Source organism: Narcine bancroftii, chromosome 1 (assembly GCF_036971445.1).
Source record: "Narcine bancroftii isolate sNarBan1 chromosome 1, sNarBan1.hap1, whole genome shotgun sequence".
In the NCBI taxonomy this organism is placed as follows: Eukaryota; Metazoa; Chordata; class Chondrichthyes; order Torpediniformes; family Narcinidae; genus Narcine; species Narcine bancroftii.
The window spans coordinates 430,979,360-431,002,770 of record NC_091469.1 but is presented as its reverse complement, the minus strand read 5'-3'; the positions used below and the strand labels follow the sequence as shown (position 1 = coordinate 431,002,770).

The 23,411-nt window shown below is 41.6% G+C and overlaps 1 protein-coding gene across 3 annotated transcripts in view; it reads right to left on the bottom strand.

Annotated features, from left to right (window-relative positions):
• lpcat1 (lysophosphatidylcholine acyltransferase 1) overlaps positions 1–23,411 on the bottom strand; it is a 126,095-nt gene that overhangs the window by 86,688 nt on the left and 15,996 nt on the right. For all 3 annotated transcript variants that reach the window (XM_069914208.1, XM_069914209.1, XM_069914207.1), the window contains exons 2-3: positions 13,558–13,700; positions 1,020–1,234 (exon numbers count right to left, since the gene is read on the bottom strand). In XM_069914208.1, the coding sequence (XP_069770309.1) occupies positions 1,020–1,234; positions 13,558–13,700 (358 nt within the window). The remainder of the gene's footprint in view (positions 1–1,019; positions 1,235–13,557; positions 13,701–23,411) is intronic.

Sequence of the window (23,411 nt, the reverse complement as noted above, 5' to 3'; positions counted from 1 at the left end):
GTAGAAATGAAAGGTTGAGAACCACTGCATTAGTGGCTCATCTGACCAACAAGGCTTTTTTTAAAAAAAATCCCAAAACAATTGGCTGATCAATCTGAGATTCCCAAATCTCCAAAAGGGAAACACATCCATGATGGCATGCAATTCAAGTTTAAATATTTTTCAAAACATAGACCAGGCTAACAGAGTACTCATTTCTCAATAGGCACTATGATTTTTTAAATGCTTCATCCTTGAGGATGAACTTTATTTTAATGTCTTCTCCACCCTGCCCCTCCCCAGAGATTTTTTTTTCTTGGAATCAGAGGAAGAGGCCGAAACTGTAGGAGCTGACAGAAGGCTGTCCATGGACATGGCTCTGGAATGCATTATCTACAGCCCAGATCCATCTCGTGATCTCCTGGAAGTAATCTCAGAGGTAGGAATTGCAAATCTAGTGTGTCTGCAGGCATCCCTGAAGAGAGCATGTTAAAAACAAACCAATAATTCATCCAAGACATCTGAGACTTGGGTGAAAAGCATCATGTTTTTCTCAAGTCCCAAACCAGACTGTAATAATTATAATCTGCCTTTCCTGGATCCACAAAGAAGCTCAAGGTATTCATTTGGCCATGTTCCTCCATCAAGCTGACCTTTCTTGGAAGTCCATCTTTCAATATCCAAACATCTAGCACTTTCTAATCTCATACTTTCTCAAATTAAGGGGCACCTTTCAGTATTTTGTCACTTAGCTCATCTCTTTGCAATTTGACTTCCATTCACATGTTTTTACAACAAAACAACACAACATGCAGATTTCAAAATATACTTTTCCTTTACAAATTAGAAAACTCAAAGAGTAATACAGCCATAGCAAATACATTCATGGAGAAGTTTCAAAGTTGGTCCAAGTTTAAACATCAGAAAATATCACATTAAAATTGATAAAAAGAGAGAAAACCTGATTCAGAATATGTCCGAAATACAAAACATCTTGAGTGAGTTCTTTGTCCATTAAATTAGGTTCAATCATTACTTACTTCCCCATATAGGGATGTCTTTGCTTTCTGCCTTCATCACAATGGAAGCCATGGTCATGGTAACTGGAATAGCGTCAAAATATGAAGAATGTGGGGCTAAAGTCATTATTGGTGCTTCTGTGGGCAATGCACGACGTCCTTTGACACTCATCCAATGAAAGCCACCAGCAAACCACATAGCTCTCATTATTACTTTCAGCAAAAAATCCAACGTCCTACAAAATACAAAATAGATACATCAAAGGGTAACAATTTAAAATGAAACAATTGCGAGATCACAATTTTAAATTTGAACATACAGAACAACAACAGGCCTCCAAGCCTTGTGCTGCCCAAATATCCCAATTAATCTACAAACTCCATACACTTGAGGGTGGGAGGAAACTGAAGTGCCCAGAGGAAACCCATGCAGACATGGGGAGAATGTATAAACTCCTTAGACTGCTTCAAACCTAGGTTTGCTGGTACTGAAATAACTAAGTGCTGGTTGTCCCCTTCAGCTGGCATGAGATGACCTTCAGATTCAATCAAACATTGAGAAAAATAGTGGCCAGGCTTGTTCATTGCTTATTAAAATTGCCAGAATTTCTTCAGTTATCCACAAGTGAAAATTAAATACTTTGCATTTTGTTTTAGTGAGTTCAGGGACATCCAGAGCAAACTGTACACAACAAGACTAGATTTGTGTAAAAGTCAAAGAACATGAACTTGTGAGATTTGACAGTCTAGGGATATTTCTGCTAATCTTTTCCTCAGACCAGCCCACAATGCCAGACTTGCAGAGAGGAGAGTGCGAGGATGAGTAGTTGTGGGAGATGGTGAGTTTGTAAAATATGTCTGTGGAAAGCTGGTCTCCTGAGATGGAAACAGAAAGATCAAGAAAGGGGAGAGTGTTGTCGTAGAGGGACCACACGAATTTGAGATTAGGGTGGAAGTTAGCAGCGAAATGAATAAAATGGACAAGCTCATCACAGGTGCATGAGGCAGTCCTGATATAGTCAATATAGCAAGAGTTAAGGGGGCCTGCACGTGTAGGCTTGCGGCATGGCTTGCTTCACAAAGCCCACAAACAGACAGACTTAGCTGGGATCCATGACTACACCTTTGATTTGAAGGAAATGAGAAAAGTCAATGGAGGAAGGTGATTAGTTGAGTTTCTTGTCAAGAAAGAAATGAAGTGCTTTGAAACCTTTATAGGGAAATGAAGGTGTAACGGGATTGGACTTCCATAGTAAAAATGAGGTCATCAAGTTCAGGGAATTTGAAGTCATTAAAGAGATGAAGGGCATGCGAGGTATTGTTGGGTTTGATATGAGGATACCCCACTCCTTAGAAAAGAACAACGTGTGGGTGAATATAGATTTAGGGGAGTAGGGGTTGCACAGGTCCAGACCCACCCTCTTGACATCACCTCCCAGATCCAGCTGCATGGTGAGGTCCAAGACAGCTGGGGAAGTTCTGCTGCAGTGAATGGCCAAAGCAAACTTTGAAACAAGGGATGCCCTTTCTGCGCTTCACAGCACACGTTTGCTAAATGGCCATACCTGCAGATGTAGGTGGGGAAGGAATGGAACAGGAAAGATAGAGTTTAGTTAAGATGATGCTAGTTCGGTGGGGCAAGAGCAAGGGGAAACAATGAATCTACCTGGATGATCGGTGTATGTTAATTGGGTAGCATGGATTCATGGGCCAAATTGGCCTGTTGCCATGTTGTATGTCTGAATATTTTTTTTAAATTTAGACATACAGCTCCATAACAGGCCATTTCAGCCCACGAATCTGTGCTGTCCAGTTTACACCAAATTAACCTATTCCCCCAGTAAGTTTTAAACAATAGGAGGAAACTGGAGCCCCCGGGGAAAACCCACAGAGACATGGGAAGAATGTACAAACTCTTTATAGACAAAGTGTGGGATTTGAACCCCAATCCCCATTGCTGGCGCTATAAAGGCATTACACTAACTGCTATGCCAACCATGCCACCGTTGTATCTTGAGTAAGAGGTAGAACTGGGCATTACAGGGATGGAAACAATTAGATTGGAGGCTGATAGCAGGAGGTGAAGAGTTGGAGATGGTGTTTTGATGTTGTGTGGTGGGATTCTATGGAAGGGGTAAGTAAGAGGAGGCACCGGAGAGCAATCGTCTGGCCTCAGCAAGGTAGAGGTCAGTGCACCAGTAGCTTCATGTACTATCCCACCAAGACCACCCATAAATTGGAGGAACATCACAAATTGGAAGAACATCACTTGCTTTTCTGTCTGGGCAACTCTCCAACCAGATAGCATTAACATAAAATTCTCTTCTCCATTCTTCCTCCCTTCATTTTCCCTGTCATCTTTCCTCTTGCTCTCCACCCCCTTCCCTCTCTATTCCCAGAGCTGTCCCTCCTCCACCTGCTGTGCCCTCCCTCCCTTACCCATCCATTACCTCCTGCCTTTGGTATGTGCTCCTCCCCCTACCATTTTGTTCAGGCACCTGCCGACATTTTTCCACACTTTGATGAAGGGCTAAACCTGAACTGTTGGTTATGTACATGTATCTTTGCTGTATAAAGTACTCTGTTTGACCTGCCGAGTTTCTTGAGCATTGTGTTTTTACTTCAACCACAATGCCTGCAGATCTTTGTGTTTTACTTTTAGAATATTGAAGGAAATGGATGGACTGGTGCTAGGACAACAACCTCTCCTTCAATGTCAGTAAGACTAAGAAGCTGATCAAACGTTTCTGCGAATTGGGTGAAGCTTATTCTCTTGTCCACATAAATGCCGTTGTGAAGGATATTGAAAAGGTTAACAGTTCCATTATTGTCACGTAATATTACATTTAGAATGTAATATACATTAAATTCTTTAACTTTGTCTACCATAAGGAAGACAAAGTTGCCACTTTGTCCAGTGCCCTTCACAAAAATGAGGCCTCAGCAAGGAACAAACTCACGACCCCGGTTATATATATATATCCCCAATGAACTGCCTGGTGCAACCACAATGAATTGGCCTTGGAAGCTCAGTAGTACCTCTACTTTCTCAAAATCCTAAGCCAATATAGCATGTCACCTGCATCTCTCAAGTTCTACCAGTGCAAAGTATTTTGTCAGCATGCATCTCTGGGACAGGGCTCTGCCTGAAATTATAGAGTTGTGAATGCACCTCAGACTAAAACACAAATCCCATTCCTCCCATTAACTCCATCTGCACGTGGCTTGGAACACCAAATCAGCCAACATATTAAAACACTAATTTTTCCCTGCCATATCTTCTTCTGCTCCTCCCAACAGGTAGAAAATTCAGATACAAAATCATGCACCAGCAGATTCAAGGACAGTTTCTTCCTTGCTGTTAAGATTCAACAACAAACCACACACTAATAATGTTGTCTTTGCTGAATTTGAACTAATCTGCTCCACTGCACTCAGGGCTGCATTTTTAAATTGCTGAGCTAGAGGATTGACCTCTCAAAACTTTGTCACTGTATCTCAATATGCATGACAATACATTTGAACCCTGTCATGGCACACATGATGCAGACACTTTGTGGCCTCTTATTGGATATTGCTATTATGTAGTGTGGACCACAGACTGGTCCAAGGTTATTTACATGAGGGCTAGTGCTAGTCTCTTTTGATCGATTGGAATGATTATTTTAACACTGGGATCAAAGTTTTAAGTGAATAGAAATGGTTGAGAGCGATTTGTGCAAATGTAGGCAAATGGACTAGGTAGAAGAGACGACTTGGTTGGTATGGACAAGTTGGGCAAATGGGCCTGTTTCTGCACTGTAAAATTGATTTATGACTATGTTGTTAGGGAAGAATGCAACTAGAGAAACCCTCTCTCCTCCATTGGGAAATGACCTTGATGGAATAGAACTTTTCCCAGCTTGATACTGAAATCATTCAGGTGCCTTACTTCCTCAGATGCCAACTAGGGTTTTTTCAAAATCCAATGAGTCTTCCTTGGCTTCCTCATAGATTCGAGGGAATTATAGTAATGCCCTTATGACAGAAATATGTTGATTTCAAATTGGCATGAGCCAAAGGTTGCAAAAACTTTACAAACACAATTTAACACAAGCTTACAGACCTAGCTAGGTGTGGAGAAACTCACCTGATCAACCAGTGTACTTTATGTAGCAAAGATACATAACCAATGTTGAGCTTGAGCCTTTCATCAAGGTATGTGAAAACGTACACAGGTGCCCGAACAGAATAGTGGTGGAGGTGGGGGAACATGGGGAGGAGCACGGCCCCAAAAGCAGGATGGATAAGAGAGGGAGGGCACACCAGCCAGCAGAAGGTAGAGGGATGGCTCTGTGAACAAACAAGGAAGGGGGTAGAAAGCTGGAAGAAAGACAAAGGGCTTTGGTTATGTATCTTTATCATTGCTATATAAAGTGCACTTTTTGACCAGCTGAATTTCTCCAGCAATGTATTTCTATTTCAACCATGGTGTCTGTAGACTTTTATGTTTTACAGGTGTGGTCTTCCAGTGCTCCTCCACCAGATCCTACTGTCCAGACATCACAGTCAATAGCCTTGGGCAGATGTAAACCACTTGTAGAGAGAGGCTGGTAGCATTTTTTTTTTTTAAATATGACAACTATTGGAGGTCTATGCCCAAGATGACAGCTCAGACCACAAGAGTTGTGAGCTCCAAGGGAAGAGCAGACCAGCACAACACCAGAGTAGAGGAATATCTCCCCCACTCTGCCAAGAAGTCTGGGATAGGACCCTGCAGGTTAAGAAACCAATGCAGCTGATCAGCAAGGGGTTCAATGGCCAAAGTCTTCACCCCGTCCCTACAGGGTTCTGGAGATTAGCTTTTGGGAACCAGGTAACAGGACTGGGATTTGTGAGGGTGCTGTTGGTGAGCAGGATTGCAAAAGGGCCTTAGTAGTCAACAGCTTCCTAATCGTATAGGTGGTTCGGAATCAGAAGCCAAGAAGGTGACTGAGGATCACCAGTGAAATAAATGAAAGTCTATGTGATTAAGGAGGTTACAAGAGTGCAACTGATGGAAGGATCCAAAAACTCTCCACATCTCTGAATGGATTCCCTTTTGCTGGTTTCTCTTCTTAATTGGGGCCCTGGACAAGTGGCACCTCTTTTATTTGTGTACAGGGCAAATAAAAGTAAACAAATTTGTACATCTGTGGATTTATTTGTTTAGACATCAAACTAGCTCATTCTTGTTGGTAAAGCTCTTTCTACCAAGTCAGCATTTCTCTTCCATTTTGTCTCTCCAGAACAAAGTGTCCCCACTGTTTAAATAAAAACTGGCCACCTCTTACCCATTATGACTTTCTCAGGATAGCCACATTAACGTTAAAAAACAAAGCATCCAAATTCCAACCTGTAATAGCATAGTTTTGGATGCTCAAAGCTTCCAGTAGCCTATTTCTGGGTTTGTTTGGTCCTTTTCTTATCATCTACTTCCAGTGAAAAAAGTGACAAATCCATTCTAATATTGATAGTGTGAAAATAATTATAATGGCATTCAATCCCTGATAGCATTTAATAACAGAATAATATTCATTTACAGAATACAATGCTATAGTTCAGAGGTAAACAAGAAGTCTGCAAATGCTTGAAAATTGGAAAAAAATGCAAAATGCTGGAGGAATTCAGCAGGTCAGAGAGCATCTATGGAAAGCAATAGACAATCAATATTTTGAGCTGAAACCCCTTCATCAGGATTTCAACCTGCATTTAAGGTTGCACATTTATTTTTTAATTTTTTTCAAGAGAAAATAGACTTCCCAGACTGAGCCACTGTTTAATTGCGCATCATTAACTGCCCTCAAAAAGGTGTTGGCCGTAATGAAATGATATTTAGAATTTACACTTATTTGCAGCTTTTACCTTGGCACTAATGTCAATCGACATTTACATAGTGCTCCCTGAAATGCTTAACATTTAAAAAAAAACAAAATTCAAGTGTACTACAACCAGTGAAATCTAAACCCAGAATCCATTCCCCCCCCTCTCTAGCTTGAACCCTCAGCAATTCTGCAATGTGATACTTTTTAAACTATTTTTGAAAAGCATGACTGAGAAAGGTCTGATTGCAAATAATACAAGCAGAGCTCAAAATTGGAATGATGCAAAAGGTGGAAATCAAATTTCCTTGTCAATATTCCTTGTCTTGAATATGTATTTGTGGCAGTCTTCATTTTACAATGGTCATGTAAAAAATGAAAGGAAAAATCAGATTGTAAACCAGCATTTTGAATATTTTATTCAGATCCTTAGATTTTATATCTGGCATGGACTGTAAAAATGCATACTGTAAAATTCAATTCCTTTCACCATTAATGGAAAAATTTGTATATTAGTCCATGGGCTTACTAATTGATCAATTTATAAAAGGTATAATTAAAATTCTTTACAAATTCAAAATAATACATCTTCTTATACACTATACTCAAAATTCAATGGTATTTTATTTTTGGTAAAACACACCTTTGTAAGGGGTAGTTAGCAAAAGAAGATGTGATTATCCAAGATGTGAGAAAGTTTGATTAAAAAAAAACTTTTTTTTCCTTTCCATTTGTTTCTATGCCATTACCCAATGTAGAGATTAAAAGGAAATTCCAACTAAGCTTGAAAATTTAAAAAAATGAAATAACACTCGCTGTTTGGCAATTTTTATGCTTTCAAAGATCGTGGTCAGTTTAGATCATGCAAAACAACTCGAAATTCAAATTAGGAGGTACTGTAATTCTGATTGTACACTGGTGGAATTAATTCTCATCAGCAAAGAACATTTTCATTACTTTGCAGCATCCCATAAAATGGAGACAAAAATTTAAATGCAGCATACCATTTGGGCAGATGCAAATTATAGGAGCTGTGTTAATTGTAACAGGCTTAACTGTGACATGAGACACTGGAGGATTTTAAAAACACACTTCCAATTGAGCTATGCACCAAATCCCCAACCTCAACAGTATCTTCCATGTAAGCTTTGATCATCAATAAGCTGTGCTGGATCTACTGGCTGGCCCACCTGCCTGGAATTGTCAGCCATGAGGTCTTTCTCCACTGGAATCCCAGTTAATTGGCCACGCAGTGTCCTGGGATAGGAAACCGTTTGTGCTGTTTTCACTGGTCCACTGACTGCTATTCCACTGAACACACTCATCCCTGGGGATCGGAGAGTGGACCTTTGAATGGAATGGATGGAAGTTGTCCTTTTTCCACTGTTACAGCTGATGCCAGGGATATGTGTAGGGGTAAGAGGCTGGCGTGCTGATTGTTTTTCTTTTCCACTGGTCAATTCACCGTTAATCCCTGGGTCAAGGTGCCAATGGAAAAGGGGCTATGGTTTCTCAAAATTTCCCAGGTCTAGGCCATCTTATAGCCTGAAACACCCTATATTCCCACAGAAGTGACAGCAATCATGCTGAAACTGAATTAAGTCCAACCTCTGAAAGCTGTCATATCTAGTAAAGGTCTACTCCCAGCTTTGCCACCTGCAACAACTGACCATCATTTAATACTTCACATTGTCTCTCACACTAGATATTTGAAAGTTTACATCAAGATTATCAGCTGACTATAGATGTACTGTTGTTACAAGCCCAGAGAACCCAAAAACCTAGCAGCAATAGATATTCGCCAAGACAAATGGTTACTTAAATAAAGGTTGCATTTAATTATCTTAAAACATGAAAATAGAATCACACTTTAACATCACTATTGACTTAACTAACCTAACTTAACCCCCTTATAATTCTAATATGTAATTATGTGCAAGTTCAGAAAAGTTTTTTGATTCACAGCCCAATCTCACTTCTCATTCCTCCAAGTTCACCGGTTGCAGGCAATTCTTATATTGTGTTCAGAATTTTACATTTATAAAGTTCACCAGGCTTTGGTGCTTGAAAGGTAAATAGTTACTGCTCAGGAAGGTTCTTGTCGGTTTTCAGAGGGAGATTTGCTGTTCGCTGGACAGTCACAACTGAGTGCTTTTTAATCAGCCACTTCAGTGTCTTGCTAACAAAATTTGCCCCCTCAGGGTTCTCCAGATGATAACCACTTTCAGGTCACCAGAGTGCCTTTTCTGTTGCTCTCACTTCAATTGAAACATTAGACAGCCAGTCCTCTCCTCTTGCATGAGCCAAAAGGGCTTTGACCAGGCTGAACTAAGCACTCACAACCTGTCTTCCAAATGGGGTTTTCCACAAGCTTGCCAACTTGTCCTGTTCCAGTCCCAGTTGCTGCTGCTGACTGTAAACTATAGAACTGATCTGTGTGTCTTTCTCTCTCTCTGAGAAAAAGCCTGTTTGACACTCTCTGCTTGCAAAACCACATGACCCTCTTCCAGACAAAAGGCGGCTCCAACAAGGTCTTTCATCTGTTGCCTTTTTGTAAACAACAATCCATTAGTAAAGTCTCTTGGGCACTCTCCAAAGCTTCTGCAAAGGCTCTGGGGCCAATATGTCTACCATTAGCAGAGCTCCAGTATTTTAAGTAAGATCTGTTTTAAAGTGTTTGTATGTGACCCATCTCCCCAAAACATAGCTATATTCTGTCACAGTACTGCCAAACAAAACAGTGATTTTCCAAACCACAGTACATACACACTCAAAACAAAATATATAAAATAAACATTTTGGAATGTTATTTATTTCATTGCTTCTTTGGCTTGGCTTCACGGACGAAGATTTATGGAGGGGTAATGTCCACGTCAGCTGTGGCTGACAAGTCCGATGCGGGACAGGCAGACATGGTTGCAGCGGTTGCAGGGGAAAATTGGTTGGTTGGGGTTGGGTGTTTCCTCCTTTGTCTTTTGTCAGTGAGGTGGGCTCTGCGGTCTTCTTCAAAGGAGGTTGCTGCCCGCCAAACTGTGAGGCACCAAGATGCACGGTTTGAGGCGATATCAGCCCACCGGCGGTGGTCAATGTGGCAGGCACCAAGAGATTTCTTTAGGCAGTCCTTGTACCTCTTCTTTGGTGCAGCTCTGTCACGGTGGCCAGTGGAGAGCTCGCCATATAACACGACCTTGGGAAGGCGATGGACCTCCATTCTGAAGACGTGACCTGCCCAGCGCAGGTGGATTCGATGCTGTCGGCCTCTGCCATCTCGAGTACTTCGATGTTGGTGATGAAGTCGCTCCAATGAATATTGAGGATGGAGCGGAGACAGCGCTGATGGAAGCGTTCTAGGAGCCGTAGGTGATGCCAGTAGAGGACCCATGATTCGGAGCCGAATAGGAGTGTGGGTATGACAACGGCTCTGTATACACTTATCTTTGTGAGGTTTTTCAGTTGGTTGTTTTTCCAGACTCTTTTGTGTAGTCTTCCAAAGGTGCTATTTGCCTTAGCGAGTCTGTTGTCTATCTCGTTGTCGATCCTTGCATCCAATGAAATGGTGCAGCCGAGATAGGTAAACTGGTTGACCGTTTTGAGTTTTGTGTGCCCGATGGAGATGTGGGGGGGGGGCTTGTAGTCATGGTGGGGAGCTGGCTGATGGAGGACCTCAGTTTTCTTCAGGCTGACTTCCAGGCCAAACATTTTGGCAGTTTCCGCAAAACAGGACATCAAGCGCGGAAGAGCTGGCTCTGAATGGGCAACTAAAGCGGCATCATCTGCAAAGAGCAGTTCACGGACAAGTTGCTCTCTTGGTGTGAGCTTGCAGGCGCCTCAGATTGAAGAGACTGCCATTTGTGCGGTACCGGATGTAAACAGCATCTTCATTGTTGAGGTCTTTCATGGCTTGTTTCAGCATTATGCTGAAGAAGATTGAAAAGAGGGTTGGTGCGAGAACGCAGCCTTGCTTCACGCCATTGTTAATGGAGAAGGGTTCAGAGAGCTCATTGCTGTATCTGACCCGACCTTGTTGGTTTTCGTGCAGTTGGATAACCATGTTGAGGAACTTTGGGGGGCATCCGATGCACTCTAGTATTTGCCAAAGCCCTTTATTTTGGAATAATTTATTTATTTCATTTATAAGAGACCCAAAGTTACAGGATACCCTTCAACATCAACAGCCTGCGGGAAGAACCTATCTCTGGCCTGGCAGTCTAGATTTTGATGTCTCTACCTTTCTCTTAAGGTAGTAGGTCAAAGATAATATATGATGGATGGGAAGGGCCTTCATTAATTCTTTGAGCTCAATTTGAGCAATGCTCCCAATGAATATTGTCAATAGAATGACCCCATGATGATCTTGGCCATTTTAAAGATCCCTATATGGATTAGGATGATGCTTTGCAGCTACCAAACCACACAATAGGCTTCTTCAGGTGTATTCTCCGCTAAGAATGTGCCTGAAGAAGAGAAAGCGGGCCTTTGATTTACCGTTCAGCTGACAGCTGCACCATGATGAGCATCTGAGCGCATTCTGGCTCCTGTCCCTTGGGCTGTCAAGTTACGATGGCTGGCTATCAGCGAGGGGGCATCCCCCGTGGAATGTCCCCACACTGATCTCTCTCCCCCCCGTGGGGGAGAAGGGGGCTGGAGCAGCCGGCGGGGGAGAAGGGGGCTGGAGCAGCCGGCGGGGGAGAAGGGGGCTGGAGCAGCCGGCGGGGGAGAAGGGGGCTGGAGCAGCCGGCGGGGGAGAAGGGGGCTGGAGCAGCCGGCGGGGGAGAAGGGGGCTGGAGCAGCCGGCGGGGGAGAAGGGGGCTGGAGCAGCCGGCGGGGGAGAAGGGGGCTGGAGCAGCCGGCGGGGGAGAAGGGGGCTGGAGCAGCCGGCGGGGGAGAAGGGGGCTGGAGCAGCCGGCGGGGGAGAAGGGGGCTGGAGCAGCCGGCGGGGGAGAAGGGGGCTGGAGCAGCCGGCGGGGGAGAAGGGGGCTGGAGCAGCCGGCGGGGGAGAAGGGGGCTGGAGCAGCCGGCGGGGGAGAAGGGGGCTGGAGCAGCCGGCGGGGGAGAAGGGGGCTGGAGCAGCCGGCGGGGGAGAAGGGGGCTGGAGCAGCCGGCGGGGGAGAAGGGGGCTGGAGCAGCCGGCGGGGGAGAAGGGGGCTGGAGCAGCCGGCGGGGGAGAAGGGGGCTGGAGCAGCCGGCGGGGGAGAAGGGGGCTGGAGCAGCCGGCGGGGGAGAAGGGGGCTGGAGCAGCCGGCGGGGGAGAACAGAGCTCGAGGTGGGTACCGGCATCGTTTCAGCCAGCACCCTTCTCCTCCGCCAGCCGCCCCTCTAGCCCCGCAGTTCCCACACTGACCGCTCTAGCCCCACAGTTCCCACACTGACTGCTCTAGCCCATAGTTCCCACACTGACCGCTCTAGCCCTGCAGTTCCCGTGCTGACAGCCCAGCCACCTGCCCCTGCCCCGACGGAAGGAGCAGCTGGGAGAGGAGATGTCAGGCACTCGTCATCCGATTGTCATCCCGAATGCAGCCGCTTTTAGGCAGCTGCATTCCGATGGCTGGGGAGGCCACTGTGCTACGGCGATTATCCCTCTCTGAGGATGGTTACAAAGTTCGCCTTGCAGGTACCTCCTGCACATTCACGTGGCCTCCCAACAGCTGCATATTGCCAAAATATGCAGCTTTTCAAGCGGGGCAATTGGCCACCTGAAAGTCCTTAATGATGCAGACACACAGGACACTCTCAATTGTTATCAAGATGCCTTGGAAGCCTTGCACTCTCCAACCTCCTTGATAATGAGGTGTTAATGGCCAATGATAGGTGGTTCATTATATGCACACCAAGGATTTCCACTCTCTCCACAACAGAGCCAGAGATGTGCATCCCCTCAAATCCCCAATCATTTCCTTTGTCTCTTCATTTGAAAATCAGGTTGTTGTTCGCCCACCATTTACCAGCCTTCCAACCTCCTCAAAACTAACTCATTGTTGCTGTTGTGGCCAACTACTATTGTGTCATCTGTAAACTTGGATGATTTTGTTTGAACTGAAGCTGGTAGTGCAGTCGTGAATCAACAGCATGAACTGAGGATGGATGGCTAAGCGTATAGCCCGGAGGTGAGCGAAACTGAGATTTTGCTGCAAACCTGGACTTATAGTAGTGTTTTGGTCAAGAGGTCCACAATCCAGATGCAGAAAGGGGTGTTAATTCCCAGCTAGGAAAGTTTACCCACTAGCCTCTGTGGTGTGATGCTACCTGTCTCTTGACTTCTAATCTGTAGTGTTACAATGCACACTAAAATCAATGGAGAATCCAATGGTGAAACAAACTAAAAGATTGGGCAGCACGGTTGGAGTAGTGGTTTACCAATCTGCAAGGAGAAGCCCACTAACCAGCCCCTGCATGCCAGACCTTGAAAATGTATCTTTTGTGAATAATACATCATAAAAGACATGAACAATATCAAAAAAAAGAATCGTTAATTAATATACACTTGTGACAATATTAAGCAAATGTTGCAAACAGGAAATCAAGGATAGTATAAATCAGTAGAGAACAAAATAAAAATACAAATGGTAAATGCATCAAATATTAAAAAAACCATCATCTTCTAAAAGTATTTAGAACTTCACCACCGACTTTAATATTTTGATTCCTTAATTGGAGTGTTGCATACATTTCATCTTGATATTCAGACAACAGATCTCAAGATTTGCAAAATAAAAACTCACTTTTTCCACAAATTCATTGGTTTGTCAGGTTCCTTTTCAATACGCCCCCATGCAGCAAGGAATGCAAATGGCCAAGCCAGCAACATCATGAAAGCAGCTAGCAGGAGACGAATTGGGAATAGAGTCACAGTCATAACAGCTACCTGTAGAATTTAGAGAATATTGGAATCAGATCCATTATAACATTAAATCATTGTAGCTGCACTGTCATTTGCTTCATAATTATATTAAAGCTAAAGCCAAATTTTAATTGTATAGGTGATGGCTGTGCACAGCAATACACACTTATAACCCAGTGAGCAAAAATATCAGTACTGCTTTGAAAATAACCATTTTTCATTTTAGTTACTTGATCATAGTATTTGTTGGAATTTGTACAGGAATAAAAACTTTAAAATGCATCATTGCATGTAGCTTAGTGTGGTGAACATTAAAAAGCACAAATAATTCAATGTAGCTGGAAAAAAGTTAGTGCGCATCTCAAATAGTTCATGCACTTTGTTTATTTTCTTGTATTATAATCTCTCTTCTCCAGAAAACCTTTTAGTGAGAAATTGTTAATTGCCCATCTCATTACACAGGACAAGAAATAAAAATGCCTGGTTTAACTCATATAGTGAACTAGTCATCTACACTACGGTACATTAGATAACTTAATTTCAAGTAAAAACAATGCTGGAGAAACTCAGCTGGTCAAATTAGGTACTTTAGAAAACAAATATAAAGATACATAACCAACCTTTTGGGCTTGAGCCCTTCATTAAGATTTAGAAAAATATCAGCAGGCAAACAAACAAAATGGTAGTGGGGAAGAGCAGAAGGTAATAAATAGGTGGTGGACAAGGGAGGGAAGGCACACAAACAAGCAGAGGGAGGAGGGATGGCTCCTATTTGGAAAGTGAAGGAGGTGGACTACAGAAGGAAAAAAAACAAAAGGCACTTTCAGGTGGCCAATTGTAAAGCTGCATATTTTGGCACTATGCAGCTGTGGGAAGGCCACGTGAATATGCAAGAGGTGCCCTTGAGACAGGCTACGTAACCCTCCTCCGAGATGGATAATCAGCACAGCTCAGTGGCTCCCCCAGCCACCTGAATGCAGCTGGCTGAAAGCAGCTGTTAAAAGGGTCAGGCTGCTGACGTGGCAGTGACGTCGTCAGCCTGAGACGCCTGGCGCGAATCTTGAAGCAATATTGCGCAGGCAGGCTAGTGCAGATTCAGTGGTTTTGTTTAGCAGAGCAGGAAAACAGTGCATTTCAACAATGGCTCCAAAAAAGGCTTGTAACTGGTCTGAAGAAGAGGTAAGACTACTTCTAGACCATCTGACTCAGGAATCCCAGGAAAGGGAGCTCACTGGGTCAGTGAGGGATGGTCCCACTTTTGAGCAGCTGTCTGGAGTGCTCGCAGAACAAGGGTACAAGCACAGTAAAAGCCAGGCGGCCACAAAGCGGAAGAGCATGAGGAATAAATTCCACGCAAGTCTGGACCACAACAGGAGAAGTGGTAATGGGCACAAGGAGTGGCAGTACTTCTATCAGTGCCACGCTCTCTGGGAGGCTAGCTGCTCAGCTACTCCCTTGACTGTACCCAGCACTCTGGAGAGCCCTGAATCCCCAGAGCTCATCCATGAGGGATCTCAGGATTCACACAGCGGCAATGGAGGAGACATGCTGGTCCAGGAGGGGGAGGCCACTGCCAAGGACAGGGGAGCCACAGATTTGGATGCCTCCGAGAGTGGAAGCGCAGAGATCACTGTCCCTGGAAGTGGCGAGGCAATACTCTCAACAGAGAACACAGGTACAGTAGCATTGAGGTTGCGTTTATGGAGAAGCACCCAAGTCCAATGTTGATGCACTTTTCCTGTTTCCACCCACAGCCTATGGTTCCAAACGCAAGCGCCAGCGACTGACCATGTGTCAGTTTCTCGCGAAGGAGTGCAGGCAATGATGTTGACACTTGACAAGGAAGACAGTGAGAGAGACCGCCAGCGTGCAGAGGAGGCGCTGGATCACGACATGTCTGAGTTTGCAACTTCCCTGTAGGGACTGAGCACCACAATGGACAGGCAGTCAGTCATCTTCAACATATTGGTCACGTGAATGGAGGCCTCCCCATCCCCATATGGTCAGCCTCATCCCACGTACCTGGCCCCAACATCCAGCATGCCATTTCATTCAACACCAGTGCATCACAGTAGTGGACGCTTTTGGCATGACTGAGATGCTGTGGTCCAGGACAGGTTCCTCCTACCCCTCCACCACCCCCCCCACCCCCAAACTTGTTCCTCTCAATGCTGTAATGAGGTTTGTGTCGGGCTAAACATCCTTAATGGTGCTAACTCACTGTTCACTTTTGTTGTTCATGAAGCCACTCAGAAGTGCCATGTTCTGTGCAACACTTTAAGGATGGAAACACTCAGCAGTGAGGTGCTATGGTGCCGGGTGATTGTGTTTACTGTGTTTGTTCTGTGGTGTTCAAGTGTAGAGTGGATCTGCACTTTTATTTGTCCATTCCGAGGTTTACTTCAAGTTTAATCATGATGTGAAATATTAACGTTGCGGTATCTATCTCAAATATTTATGAAGCAGAGTGATTTCTCAAAGAATGTCTTTTAATAAATTTTATTATATTTTTGACAAGCACACAAGTCACGTGTTTCATTTATATGCACCCGTTCATTCGCAAGAGCACATAACATGCCAGGCAGCAGGCTCATGTCACCACATTGGGTGGGGAGGGTGGAGGGGGGAAACAGGTTGTGGAAAATGAGGAGCTGGGTAGCAGGGACATACTCTCACAGGATGGAAGAAAGGATGGCCTGGTGCCCATGGCCCTGCTGATCAGCACAATCTGTGCTATTGAGTGCAGGACCATCCGCTTCAATCAATGTCCACTCTGAGGGGAAGTCTTCCTTCTTAATCTCACATATATTGTGCAGTACAACATCTGGGACTAAGGCTGTGGAGATAGCTAAACGCTTGGACAGGTACCGCCAGCGGTCTTTTAGATGGCCAAATGCATGTTCCACCACTATCATTGCTGAATTAAGAGCTTTGTTAAATCTTTGCTGATCTGGATCCAGTATTTGGTGCTGTATGAACCCCTTCATCAGCTTCGTATAGGGGGTATGCCGCATCAACCACAAGATGCGCTGGAACCTCCACTCCCTCAACATCCTTGGACACCTGCAGGCACAACAATGCAGAAATGTAGTTAATTCATGCACCTGAACGTTGACACAGCCAGCATGCATAACATTGAAACACAGAGCTTTGAAGAGTGAACACTCACGTCACGTGGGAAGAGGTATCCACCCTGGTCCTCTGCTTTTCTATAGAGGAGAGTTGGCAAGCACTTGGGCATCACGTGTGCAGCCCGGTCATCCCACAAACACATCGGAGAAGCTGTAGCATGAATGAAAATCACACAGTTAAATCATAGTCATTTGAAATGTGATGTGATAAAGATCAATAGAGGCTTAACTCACCAGAATCTGTGGTCAACCACTGCTTGCAGAACCACTGAATGCCACCCTTTGCGATTGTAGTAGGCTGCAGCATCCACGCTGAGGGCGATTATGGGAATGTGTGACCCATCAATGGCACCAGCACACATTGGGTATCCCCTTTGCGCAAAGCCATCAATGGTCTCCAAGAGATGTGTTCCACTTGGCAGGGAGATGAAACGTTTACCGAGGAACTTCCTCAAGGCGGCAGTCCTCAAAGCGGTCCTGACGCCTATGCCAAAGATGGTACTGATGGATCGATACTCACAAGGGACAGCATACCACCACAGGGCCACAGCTAATCGAAGTCTGGGCTCCAATGGTCGCTACAAGTCTGGTGTATGCGCCTTCAGGTGAGGTTCTAAGAGTTCCAGTACAAAGTGAAAGGTGCCACGCGACATACGAAAGTGTCTCCTCCACTCAGTATCATCAAATTTGGTGAGGACATTACTCCAGAACTCAGCACCCTGCGGTTGGTTCAACCTCCAGAGAGACCGATGTGTCACTATAGCTAATTGACTGACCAGCAGCATTCGCCTTCGTCTATGGCACTTAAGCTCCACGCGCCTTTCAACCGCTAACTGCTGTCTTCTTGTCCTCAACCTTTGCAGGAACCTTCTCCTGATTGCACCTATGCGATTTTCAGATCTCAAGGACGATTGAAGAGCTTCAACAGCACAAATAGCCTTACAAAGGATCTGCCGTATCTCATTCTGAACACTCAGAAAGGCTGAAATCATCATCATTATCTCTCCTGCCTGCACAGGGTCTGCCATTGTCCTGTGTTCCTTCTTGTCGCGCTCAAAATGACATCATATCAGTGGGCGGGATCACAGCTGACACTGGGCAGGAGGCAGAGTATGCTCAGAGCCGCATTCAGTGCAGCTGTGTTCTTCAGATGGCCAGTGTTGCACTTTAAACGCTGCCATCTGAAGGGAAAAAATAAAGGGCCGCTTCTGCTTCTTCAAACGCATTCTTAGCACCTGAAAAAGCCTAAAGGGGAGGGGAGGGAAAACAGAGTGAGCTAACAGAAACTGGAGAGGTCAATGTTACTGATATCCGGTTGAGAATGCCCAAACATAAAATCAAGTGCTGTTCCTCCAATTTACAGGTGAACTTGGTGGGATAGCACATGAGGCCATGGACAGACATGAAAGAATGAGAGTGGGGTACAGAATTGATGTGGTTGGCCAGTGGGAGATCCCAGTCACCGACATGGACAGAGGGAAGGTTCTCACCGAAGCAATCTCCCAGACTCCCAGTATCTCCGATATAAAGGTCACAAAGGGAGCACCAGATGCAGTAGACAACTCCCACAGATACACACGAAGTGTTGCTTCACTTGAAAGGACTATTTGGGGCCCCAAAAGGTGGTGAGGGAGGTGGTGTGGCCGCAAGTGTGGCACCACCTGTGGCCACAGTAGAAGGTCCGGCAGGGTGATTGGTGGGGAGGGATGTGGATGAGGGAGACAAGGAGGGAGCTATCTCTATGGAAGGTGGAGAGGGAAGGCAGCTTATACCCTTTAAAAAATGAAAAACACTCAAGACAACTTTTTTTTTTTTTTTTTTTTAAATGGTTGGTTTCCTCAAAAAATTTGTATCAATGCAACACACAGCATCTCTATTCGAGAGCTACTTTTATAGCTTGTCTGTATCTATCCTGACTAAGCATGCCCGGGGCCAAGACAACATTTCCCCAAAAACTCATCAGCAGCTCAAAATTCACAAGATACACTCAAAAGTGCTCCAGAAGCAAAATCTTCATTGTCTGGTTTTATTATGGGATCTTTTCTGCAACCTTATTATTTCTTGATTAATACATCGTCTCATGAAACATTACTGTTAAGAGGCCTGTAAGTATTTCATGTGCAATTCCAATCCTTCGATCTTGGATCATTCTGGACAACCCTTATTTTCAATTCTTACTATTTCTGTTAAGCAGCTTATAGCCAGGAATATGTCGTTCCCAGTCCTGAACCTCTTGTAACTGTTACCAATTATTAATTCAAATTCATTTATTTTCATATTCTTGGACTGACATCAAATATCCTTTTTTTAAATCTTGTACCATTCTTTTTTTTTTAAACTTTATTTAAAGATTTTAATCACAGGAATAAAAAGTAAAATTACATTTAAAGAAAAGATAAAATAAAATAATATAATTACAATACAACATTAATAACCTAACTTAATTCAACCCAACCCCCCCTACATATACAAGAACTAAAAAGTCTATATAAAAAAAACCCACCCTTCCCCTCCCCCAAATAAAGAGTGAAGAATTAGTAAAATTAATAATATTATGTATTAAAAAAAACAAAGAAAAAGAAAAATATGACAAATAAAAATAATTTTAAAAAGATTTATCAGATCTAAAATATCACATCTAAGAACACTTAAATCAAACTTAATTGCATATACTTAACAAATGGAGTCCACTTAACCTATAAAAAGACATCTTATCTTGAATTGAAAATGATATCCTTTCCATAATTAAACAAGACTTCATCTCTAAATACCACCTATCCAAAGTTAGTATATTTCTATCTTTCCAAGTAGATGCTATACATTTCTTGGCCACTGCTAAAGCTAAATAGATAAAAGAAATCTAATAATCATTTAATCCTAAATCAGTTAATGATTGCATATTCCCTAATAAAAATATATCAGGATTTAATACAACACAAATATTATATAATCTATTAAATATAGATTGAATACCTTTCCAAAACTGTTGCAATCGGTCACAGGACCAGACAGTATGTAAAAAAGTATTAGCTGTCTGGTCACAACGAAAACAACAGTCTGACTTACTAAGACCAAATTTTTTTAATTTTTCTGGTGTTAAATATAATTGATGTATAAAATTATAATTAATCATCGCTAATCTAGCATTAATCAATTTCCGAATACTGTTTTGACAAATTTCCATCCAAGCTTCTTCAGCTATTGTAGAACCTAAATCTTTTTCCCATTTCAACTTATCTTTATCCCAATCTTTCTTACTTTCATTTTCTTGTAAAATACAATACAAATCAGATATATACCCCTTTTCTGGTATTGAAAGTACATATTTCTCAAAACTAGTTTCAGGCAATAAAGTCATTTGCCGACCACATATCTGTTTTACAAATGATCTTAACTGATAGTACACAAATACAGAATTTCCACTAATATCAAATTTCTTTTGTAATTCCTCAAAAGAACAAAAATGTCCTTCAAAAAAAAACAATCAGATAAGTTTTTTATTCCTTTCCTTTCTCATTGTTTCAAAGTGATATTGGAGACCGTAAAAGGAACAAGTTAATTATTATATAATGACAATCGCCCAGACCATTTATTTTTAAGCCCCATTTTATCAAGTTTACTCGTCCATAGATTCAATAAATGTTTCAATATTGGTACATCAAATTTGTAACAAATTTTTAATTCCATCGACACAAAAATTCATGTGGAGATTTTTCTAAAATAACTGCCAGTTCTATCTTTGCCCAAATGGGCGGATCCTCCATATTCATTAATGCACTAAGAAATTTAAATTGAGCTGCCTCATAATAGTATTGAAAATTAGGTAATCTCAAACCTCCAAATTGAAAGTCCCACATCAATTTTTTCATTGCTACCCGTGGAAATTTTCCCTTCCATAAAAATTCTCTAACTGCTTTATATAAATCATTAAAAAAACTTTTTTTTTTTTTAAAATAAGGAATTGATTGAAATAAATATTGCATCCGAGGAAAAATATTCATTTTTATAGTATTAATCCTCCCCAATAAACCTAAAGGTAAGTCCTTCCACCTAATCAAATCTAGTTTAATCTTTTTTTATTAAAGGAAGGTAATTAATTGAATATAAATATTGATATTCTGTATTAACATTAATTCCCAAATATTTAATTTTTGTCCACTTCAACTTTGTAATATTTTTATAAATCGAATAATCATCTTTACAAATTGACAAAATTTCACTTTTAGCCCAATTTACCTTATAGCCAGATAATTGACCATAATTTTCTAAAGATTCTTGAATTGCTGGTAAAGAAATATCAGGGTCTACCAGGTATAATAAAACATCATCTGCAAATAAATTAATCTTATATTCCTCATTCAAAACTCTCATACCCTTAACATTTTCATTTTGACGTATTAACTGTGCCAAAGGTTCAATTACTATAGCAAATAAAGCAGGTGACAATGGACATCCTTGTCTAGTAGACCTTGTTAAATCAAAAGATTCTGAAATTTGTCCATTAGTAGCAACTCTAGCCTTTGGACTATTATATAAAGCCTTTATCAATCCAATAAACGAAGAAGCAAAACAAAATTTCTCAAGTACTTTAAATAAAAACTTCCATTCCACTCTATCAAAAGCCTTTTCTGCATCTAATTAAACCACTATTGGATAATTCATTTGAGATTTACATTTATTTATCAAAGTAATTAGTCGCAAGATATTATCAGACGCATATCTGTTTTTTATAAATCCTGTTTGATCTTTATGTATTATTTTAGGTAAATATTGAGCCAATCTATTAGCCATAACTTTAGCTACAATTTTATAATCTACATTTAACAATGATATTGGTCGATAAGAAGAAACCTGTAAAGGATCTTTATCTTTTTTTGGTATAACTGTAATTATTGCATTAGAACAAGATTCAGGTAATTGAAAAGTTTTATAAATTTGCTGTATTACATTCTTATAAATAGAAGATATATCAACATAAAAAGTTTTATAAAATTCTATGGAGAACCCGTCTTCACCGGGTGCCTTTCCATTTGGCATATCTCTTATAGCCATTTCAATTTCATTCTCTGTAAAAGATTTATCCAACTCTTGTCTATCTTCTTGATTCAACTGTGGCAAATTGATATTTTTCAAAAAAGAATCTATTGCATCTTCACTTACATCTTTACACTCAGATGTATTTCATTTTTTAATAAAAATTACAAAATTCCTCATTAATTTATTTTTGTCTAAAAGTAATACCCGACTTTTTTCTAATTGCTGGTATAATCCTAGATAATTGTTCTTTTTTTTAAACTGCCAGGATAAAACTTTACGAGCTTTCTCACCCCATTCACAAAACTTATGTTTAGTTCGATTCATTAAACATTCAAATCAATATGTTTGTAATTCATTATATTTTAATTTTAAATTAGTTAACTGGTTCTTTTGCATTTCAGTAGCATTTTTTTGAAATTCTTTTTCACTAACAGTTATCTTTTTCTCCAAGTCTTTAATCTCTCTAATTCTCTCTTTCTTTACTTTAGATGCATAGCTAATAATTTGACGTCGTAAAAAGGCTTTCATTGCATCCCATAAAACAAAATGACTAGAAACAGAATTAACATTATTACTAATAAAATCCTCAATTTGTTTTTTTTAATAACTAATAAATTCTGGTTTTTTGTAATAACATAATGTTAAATCTCCATCTTGGGGTTCTCTGAACATCTTGTGAACTCTGATATTCTAATAATAATAATGAATGATCTGAGACCAACCTTGCCTTATAATCCACAGATATAACCTTATCCTGCAAATGTGTTGAAATTAAGAAATAATCAATTCTTGAAAAGGAATTATGACATGAAGAATAAAAAGAAAAATCCTTCTCTGTAGGATTAAGTCTTCGCCAAATATCAACTAAATTCAAATCTTTCATCATAATCTTGTACCATTCTGATGTGCTACCCCTCTCCCATTTACACGACTTGAGAACTATTGGAGATACACTATTAAATGGGGAATATCCATCACACTCCTGATTTGTGACATGCCTTCAAGATGTTGGCAAGAACATCAGTACTTAGGAGTGTTATTTTTGTTCAGCACTAAAATGGCAAACATTTTATTTCCCCTGAGAAGATAGATCAGTGTTGTATGTATTGGGCCAGTGTGTCATATAGTGTGGCAAATTCCAAAGCACCAAATTTCAGCTCAAAAGTTCAGTACAGTCTGGTCCCAAAGCTTTTGTTACTTCTTGCGCTTATCTTTCACATCACAGACCTAATCTATCGGCTGAAAACTTGTTTCTGGGGGCCTCAGGGAGGAAGCAACAAGGATTATCCACCTAGCAATTCTTACTGCAAGGTGGCTGGAAATTTGAGCATCATCTTTTTAAATGAAATTCAGTCACTAACTTTCCAAGATCTGGTGTGGAACTATCAACTTTTAGTATGGTTCCCTTTTTAATCTATTTGCAGTTCTTTCATTGGTATTTTGTAAATCCACCTTTCAACAACTCTGTACAAAGGAAAATGTTTTTTGCATTATCATTTGTTAGTACAAATTAAAAAATGTTGCCAGACCACATGTATTATTTACAACAAATCCTCAATTCTTTCAA